This window comes from Lithobates pipiens, unplaced genomic scaffold, assembly GCF_037356315.1.
Source record: "Lithobates pipiens isolate NorthernLeopardFrog02 unplaced genomic scaffold, aLitPip1_a1.2 Scaffold_22, whole genome shotgun sequence".
Taxonomy (NCBI): Eukaryota; Metazoa; Chordata; class Amphibia; order Anura; family Ranidae; genus Lithobates; species Lithobates pipiens.
Genome location: NW_027507784.1, coordinates 220,836,074 through 220,844,506, shown reverse-complemented (window position 1 = coordinate 220,844,506; position 8,433 = coordinate 220,836,074). Strand labels below are relative to the sequence as shown.

The window sequence follows — 8,433 nt, the reverse complement described above, 5'->3', positions numbered from 1 at the left end:
GGGTCATACTTTTTTAATTACAAGGGGTTTCACAGTATTGTGTTAATGGCGGTGGTGTCGGCACAGTATGAATTTCTCTATGTGGACGTGGGGAAGAATGGCCGCATGTCGGATGGAGGAGTCTTCGCCGAGACGGAGTTCTACCGCCGTCTACAGACAGGTGGCCTGGGCTTGCCACCTGATTCGGAGAATGTGGAGGAACTACCCTTTGTATTCATTGCGGATGAGGCTTTTGCTCTGCACAACCACATAATGCGGCCATTCCCCCAAAGAGCCCTCACCCCGGAGAGGAGGGTTTACAACTACCGGCTGGCCAGAGCAAGAAGAGTGGTGGAAAATGCTTTTGGCATAATGGCCAGCCGGTTCCGTGTATTTCTGACGGATATCAACCTAGCGGAATACAAACTGAACCATGTCATCCTTACGTGCTGCATTTTGCACAACTTTTTGCACAAAAATTCAACGACATATTTCTCAGGAATAATGCCGGAGGCTGGAGTTGGGCCAGAATCTATGACAGGCCTGGATACTGGCCGTACTGGCTTGGCCCCCCAAAGTGCACGGGAAGTGCGTGAGAGATATGTCACTTATTTTAATGGTAGGGGGGCCATTGCAATGCCCCCCAATATTTAATTTTAAAAAAGAGGAAAATAATAAAATAACCTCAAATCTGAAATGTGTTTTCTTGCTTGCTTTTGGTTTGTGCTGTCTCCTATGTTATCCTAGTGTACTTGTAGTGCCAAGTGTATTTTCATTAAATTCAATAAGGCCCATTGTCACTGTATACACAAAATCCCTTTTCCCAAACTGGTATTAAGCATTGAAAGAATACGCCACACATTCTTGATTCTTCAAAATTTTAATTTGGCCACATTCACATGTGCCATTGAATATTTAGTGATGTAAAATTTTTGGGGGGTTTATTTAACTTTCTTTGCCAAACATTTTTTGGTTTCCTTTTTTTTCAATTTTTTAAATATTTTTTTTATTTTTTTGGTGGTTTTTATTTTTCTAGTAAAAATATGAAAAATGTATAAAACAACAATCAGCCACAATCGTAAAAATTGGTGAAGTAAAACAATCTTTGCTTTAAAACAAGGGAAATGAAGAACATGATCGATATTCTGGAGAAACGGATTATATTCTCCCCAAAATATCGATCATGTTCTTCATTTCCAGCTGCATATTGTCAATCTGAGTCTTCATGAGATCCAGGCTAGTTCGCATGTCATCTAGTTCCCCATTCCAGCCCATTATCTGGCCAATCAGCCTTTGTGCGCTGTCACTGGAAAATGGGGCCCTTTCCACAAACAGAACATCACCTACAATAGATGTGAAAAATTGGGTCAAAAATTAGGCAGTCATACATGGATTTCAACAAGCTGGGGTGTCAGACACTCACCTGGTGGGGTGCCCAGCTCCCCTACTTCCTCCACCTCTCCTTCCTCAACCTCTCCTTCCTCGACATCCTCGGGGGGGGCACTGGTGCTTGGAAATGTGTCGCTTTCCACAACCACAACATCACCTAAAATAGATGTAAAAACATGTGTTTGGAAATATGCAGGTATACATCGATTACCTGAAGCTGTGGTGTCAGACACTCACCTGGTGGGGTGCCCATCTCCTCTCCTTCTTCCACCTCTCCTTCCTCCACATGCACATCCACGGGGGGGATGGGGCTAACCTCACATTCCTCCTGGCAAGGATGGCGGTCCCTGGGATCTTGCTTTGTGAGGCTTTTCTCCCCTATGAGAAATTAACAAACCAAAAGGTATACTTTAGCACACAGATATTTAAGGCCAGAACTAGGAAGATGAAACCTTGATTAGAAGTGTTGTACAATTGTCGGTTTATGAAGAGATGCAAAATGTGAAGACATGAGAAATCAATTCACTTTGCCAAAAAAGCTAATAAGTAGGTTTTTGTGCCAAGGTTCACACATGCCCAACCCCCCCCAAGTATACCAGGGAACCCTGTGTGGCGTGTGGTTTACCCTAATAAATGTTCTCTGGTGTCCCACACCTTTGCTCATGAGTGCAGATGTGTTTTTACCCAGCTGCCAAGTGTCCTCTCCTTCAATTACACTGAATGTTCTTTTCTAGTCATTGTATTTTGAAACACATCTAAACCACAATGTCCTAATCATTTGTTGTGTCCTAAAAATTACACACCCAAAAAATGCTGTTCAAACCCTGTATCATAAACGAGGTTTGCCACGAACAATTTACGAGGGTTTGTTAAAACGATACGATTCTTTACTGTAACCAACATGAAAGCAGCAATTTTTTACATTGTACAAAGGTAAAGCATATGGATCTGTATGCAATAATCATAAAATAGGAACACACGACAAGTACTTACTTTTTTTCAGAACTTTCTTGATCCTTCTGTATTGATCCGGCTCCCTTAATTTCAGGTCGGACCACCGTTTCCTCAATTGGTCTTTTGACCGTCGTACCCCAAAACGTTTATGCAGGGTCTTTACTACTTTGGCCATGATTCTGGCCTTGCGCAAGTTCGGATGGGTGTATGGTCCATGCTTGCCATCATAATCCCTACTTCGCAAGATTCCCACCATCTCCACCATTTCTTGAAATGCCATATTTGAGGCCTTAAATCTCCTCTTTCCGGATCGGGACGTTTGTGGCTCCGGGGATTCCAGACTACTGGAGTCGTTCATATGAAGCACCTGTTGTGTTTCCGCCATGTTTCTCCTACTGCGCACCGTTGAGAAAAGGGGGCGGGAAATATTCTTGTAAAAGAACGTCATGGGCGGGCAACGCAGGCGTAGTTCTACGCGGACGCACTGGGTCTTACGCCAAAATCACACGTCGTACGTACGTTAATAAGTGCGCAGAAAGGGCGGGAAACCATGAACTTGACTAAAAGAACGTCAGGGGCGGGCAACGCAGGCGTAGTTCTACGCGGACGCACTGGGTCTTACGCCAAAATGCACATGTCGTACGGACGTTAAGTGCGCAGAAAGGGCGGGAAACCATGAACTTGACTAAAAGAACGTCAGGGGCGGGCAACGCAGGCGTAGTTCTACGCGGACGCACTGGGTCTTACGCCAAAATGCACATGTCGTACGGACGTTAAGTGCGCAGAAAGGGCGGGAAACCATGAACTTGACTAAAAGAACGTCAGGGGCGGGCAACGCAGGCGTAGTTCTACGCGGACGCACTGTATATAACGACAAAAATCACATGTCGTATGTTCGTTTGCGAAAATAGGAACAGAAGTTGGGAGCAAGAAAAACGAAGGTAAGTTTAAACCATTTCCCCAAATAAGTGGCAGATCCTGGAGTCTATCTTGGGCTAAGATTAGGAGAGTCTGAGCTAACATTATGTTTTTTGGCTTGTGTATTGTCTTGCAGAAAAATGAATCAAAAATTCCGGGATCCAGAATTTTTAAGTCTCTTTATAGACAAGTATAAAGAAATGTCTAATCTGTGGCATACCAAGAACAAGGATTATTTTAATAAACAAGTAAGGAGGGCAACACTGGAGAGATTTGTGACATTTGTGCAGCCTTGGATCCCAGAGGCAGACGTGGACTTTGTGGATAAGAAAATTCAAATATTGCAAAATATGTTCCGAAAGGAAAAGAGGAAAATACAACAATCCAAAACATCAGGAGCAGCACCAGGTGATGTGTATGTTCCCAGGCTGTGGTACTTTGAAAAGCTACGGTTCCTGGACGACCGATATAAACCCAGGGAGTCGCTTTCTACTCTTCCCTCCACCCTTCCCTCCACCCTTCCCTGCAGCATTCCCTCCACCTCAGCAGAGGCTGATGAGCCTTCCATCCTGGAGGAAGCGGATGCACCCAGCTGGAGCCAGGTATTTTTTTATCAAAAATAGTGAGATTCAGAATATTAATGATGTTAACTAGATGTTATTCGAATTTGTACGCTATTATTGATGTTAAAAAATAGTTAAAATTTGGACATATCAATTTACAGTAGTGGCCACAAATGTTTGTCACCAGCAGAAACAAGAAATAGTGGTGTCATAATGATACTCTTTTATATGTATTAACCGAATTTTGAAGTCAGGAGCTGAAAAATGTTTAGGATTGATGAACAAAAAACTAAAACAATGTCCCTTTTTTATACACAGGAGGAGCTCAGCCAGGAGGAAGGTGAGGAAAGTGGCAGGCAGGAGGAGGCTATGCCCACTCTCAGCCAGGAGGAGTCCATGCCCTCTGTCAGGCAGGAGGTGGCCGGGCCTAGTAGAAGGATGACGACTTCTCAAGTGCCTCCCCTCCGTCTTCCATCCAAAAGGGCCAAAAAAAATACACAGGCACAGGAGGAATCCCTGCGACTCATTAGAGAGGCGACTAATGTTTTAAACAGCCCCCCTGACGCAGAAGAGGCCTACGGCTGCTACATTGCCAGCCGGCTCCAGCAACTAGAGATGGGCCAACGTCTCCACTGCGAAAGGCTGATTTTCCTGTCCTTACAGAAGGGGTTCAGTGGAGATTTATCAGCCAACAGTACTATTGTGGAGCAAATTCCTCCTGTTCCTCCTCCTCCTCCTCCTCCTGCCACGAGTCCACCATCGGAGACACAGCCTCCCAGGAAGGCTACAGGGAAGTCTGCAGGGAAGGGTGCAGTGAAGGGTGGAGCGAAGAGAAGAAGGTGATGACCTGGCTTCACTCTGGTCCGACCAACCACAGCCTGGGGACATATATACCATCTGATGCTGCTCTTGATGTCTGGGATTCTGGGACCATATTTGATTTTGTAAAATTTGAATTTTCTTGTCCACATAGTTTCACGTTTGCCCTGGGGCCAAAAGGCTACAGAAATGTCACAATTTTCTCCAGTGTTGCCTTCATTTTTTTGTTTGTAGAACCAGAATAAATGGATATTTTTGTTTGAAAATATAATTGCCTATGTGTTTTTTGGTCAAATACCTTTCTATAAAAGACAATGTGAAATTAACAAGGGACACTAACCTCCTTGAGGTTATAAACAAAATAAAAATGTTATTGTGGTAACTTGTCACCAGAATAAAAATAAAAAGGTTATTGTGGTAATGAAAAAAAAAAAAAAAAAATAACGTTTTTGGTTTTAACTTGACGGAACAATTAAATATGGAGATCACAATAAAAAATAAATGGTCAAGAATTGTACCAAAAATATGTAGGCCAAAAATTAGTCACCAACATTTTTTCATTTTTTTTTATTTTTTTTTGGAGTAATTTTTTGATCAATATTTTTGGGTGAAATCATTAACATTTTTATTCTTGTGATCTCCATATTTAATTATTCGGTCAAGTTAACAACTTTTTTTTTTGGGGGGGTTTTAATTGACAGAATAATTAAATATGGAGATCACAAGAAAAACATGGTAAAGAATTGTACCAAAAATATGGAGTAAAAAAAATTAGTAAAAAAAAAAAAAAAAAAAAAAAAAATTCAGATGGGGCTTTAAAATAAAAACAAGATCATTCATGAGATGAGGAGAAATAAAACAGAAATGTGTTTGGTGAGAACTCTGTGAGTGAATATGAGCAGCAAAGCAACTTCGTTCTTCTAGCATTATAAATCAAAAGGCTTCGTTCTTCTAGCATTATAAAGAAGATGCGCTATACATTTAAACGAGCACAGAATTTGCAGCATGACGAATGTGCTACTTCCAATACGAACTGGAGTTTTACAAGACCGAGCACTTCCGTCTCGTACTTGCTTCAGAGCATGCGTCGTTTTAGGACTGTCGGAACAGCATACAGACGAGCGGACTTCTACATCGGACCTGGGTCCGGCGGAGTTCCGTCGGGAAAATTTGAAGCATGCTTCATTTCTAAAGTCCGTCAGACTTTTGCGAAGCTAAAGTCCGTTGCAGCCCACACACGAGCGGATAGTCCGCCGGACTCAGTCCGTCGGAGTTTGGATGTCGAAAAGTCCGCTCGTGTGTACGGGGCATTAAGCTTCAAGAGGTAGTCACCTGAAATGGCTTTCCAACAGTCTTGAAGGAGTTCCCAGAGATGCTTAGCACTTGTTGGCCCTTTTGCCTTCACTCTGCGGTCCAGCTCACCCCAAACCATCTTGATTGGGTTCAGGTCCGGTGACTGTGGAGGCCAGGTCATCTGGCGCAGCACCCCATTACTCTCCTCCTTGGTCAAATAGCCCTTACACAGCCTGGAGGTGTGTTTAGGGTCATTGTCCTGTTGAAAAATAAAATGATGGTCCAACTAAAGGCAAACCAGATGGAATAGCATGCCACTGCAAGATGCTGTGGTAGCCATGCTGGTTCAGTATGCCTTCAATTTTGAATAAATCCCCAACAGTGCCACCAGCAAAGCACCCCCACACCATCACACCTCCTCCTCCATGCTTCACGGTGGGAACCAGGCATGTAGAGTCCATCCATTCACCTCTTCTGCATCGCACAAAGACACGGTGGTTGGAACCAAAGATCTCAAACTTGGACTCATCAGACCAAAGCACAGATTTCCACTGGTCTAATGTCCATTCCTTGTGTTCTTTAGCCCAAAGTCTCTTCTGCTTGGTGCCTGTCCTCAGCAGTGGTTTCCTAGCAGCTATTTTACCATGAAGGCCTGATTCACAGTCTCCTCTTAACAGTTGTTCTAGAGATGTGTCTGCTGCTAGAACTCTGTGTGGCATTGACCTATTCTCTAATCTGAGCTGCTGTTAACCTGCGATTTCTGAGGCTGGTGACTCGGATGAACTTATTGTCCGCAGCAGAGGTGACTCTTGGTCTTCCTTTCCTGGGGTGGTCCTCATGTGAGCCAGTTTCTTTGTAGCACTTGATGGTTTTTGCCACTGCACTGGGGGACACTTTCAAAGTTTTCCCAATTGTTCGGACTGACTGACCTTCATTTCTTAAAGTAATGATGGCCACTCGTTTTTCTTTACTTAGCCGTTTTTTTTTCTTGCCATAATACAAATTCTAACAGTCTATTCAGTAGGACTATCAGCTGTGTACTGTATCCACCTCCTGCACAACACAACTGATGGTCCCAACCCCATTTATAAGGCTTGAAATCCCACTTATTAAACCTGACAGGGCACAACTGTGAAGTGAAAACGATTTCAGGTGACTACATCTCATCAACAGAACGCCAAGAGTGTGCGGAGCAGTAATCAAAGCAAAAGGTGGCTACTTTGAAGAACCTAGAATATAAGACATTTTCAGTTTCCCAATTTTTTGTTCTGTATATAAAATTCCAAATGTGTTAATTCATAGTTTTGATGCCTTCAGTGTGAATCTACAATTTTCATAGTCATGAAAATAAAGAAAACCCTTTGAATGAGAAGGTGTGTCCAAACTTTTGGTCTGTACTGTATATATATATATATATATATATATATATATATATATATATATATATATATATATACACACACATATACACACACACATATATACTGAATATATATATACTGAATATACTGAACTAAAGTGGAGAGTTAATAACCAGGAGTTGTGCTTTGACTGCTTCTGCTTGCAAGTGTTGTTTTTGGGGGTGGTTTATTTTTTCCCCTCCTTTATTTGATACATTTGCTAGCAGTTTTTAAAAGACCTTTTTCTGACACTTTTTAAACAGCATTTTTTTTTCCCTCTTTCTTCCTGCCATTTTAGGGGAGGGGTTAATTGTTCACAGATGTATAAAAGGTAGTTATACAAACTCCTCCAGGAGCTTGCTCTTTGATAGTGTCTTGCATGTGGATTTTGTGAACACAAGTGGATTTTTTGAACTAAAGTGTTGAGTTAATAACCAGGAGTTGAAAACAGGAGTTAAGACAGGAGTCTCTAACCTCTATCCTACCTCCATCCTCCCCTCCATTTTAAAGATCCCACTGCAAGGGGGAACCAGACAGCTTTCCAGAAACGTCAGGCTGACAGCAAGCCAGATTCACCGGAACCAGAGTGTTTAACGGGAACCACCGCAGCCAGGTAAGCTCGCACCTCCACTCTTCCCCCCCCCCCCCCAGTGATTGTTCCAGGGACTCCGTCTGACCGCCTACGGGGGTCAGGAAGGAATTTTTTCCCCACTGGTGCGTTTGGCTGCTACTGTCAGGGGGTTTTTCGCCTTCCTCTGGAACAATCAGGAACAACCATAGGTTAGCATACCCCTACCTCCGGCCTCCTTTCCATTTTTTATGCTATCCTAGGATGACTATTTCAGATCACAGCCAGACTTCTTTTCTGAGCGGAAACCTTCACCTTAAGTAAAAGGTAGCTGGAACAGCCAGCAACCAAATACAACTCCTTCCGCATCCATATAGGCATCCCCTGATCAACTTGCGCGCTAATAGCCTCAAGCACGGCGGCAAGTCTGATACTTAGCCCCACCTCAGGATCAATACCCTGATCAGGATCATCATCTTAGGCCCATAGTACCATCAACAGCATCCACAAACCATGTGCTACTTCAAATACTCAGCTGAAGTTCTGCACA

At 43.1% G+C, this 8,433-nt stretch overlaps 2 protein-coding genes and 1 long non-coding RNA gene across 9 annotated transcripts in view; 1 reads left to right on the top strand and 2 right to left on the bottom strand.

Moving 5' to 3' along the window:
• VPS35L (VPS35 endosomal protein sorting factor like) overlaps positions 1 to 8,433 on the bottom strand; it is a 1,440,208-nt gene that overhangs the window by 968,623 nt on the left and 463,152 nt on the right. The gene's annotated exons all lie outside the window — the stretch shown is intronic.
• On the bottom strand, positions 841 to 2,393 carry LOC143924516 (uncharacterized). Its single transcript, XR_013261877.1, has 2 exons — positions 1,606 to 2,393; positions 841 to 1,525 (listed from the first exon to the last, which is right to left on the bottom strand). It is a non-coding gene; the product is annotated as an uncharacterized LOC143924516 (long non-coding RNA).
• Positions 3,134 to 4,946, top strand: LOC143924515 (uncharacterized). Its single transcript, XM_077448860.1, has 2 exons — positions 3,134 to 3,842; positions 4,122 to 4,946. The coding sequence occupies exons 1-2, from the start codon at positions 3,381 to 3,383 to the stop codon at positions 4,644 to 4,646; spliced, it is 987 nt and encodes a 328-aa protein (XP_077304986.1). The 5' UTR covers positions 3,134 to 3,380; the 3' UTR covers positions 4,647 to 4,946.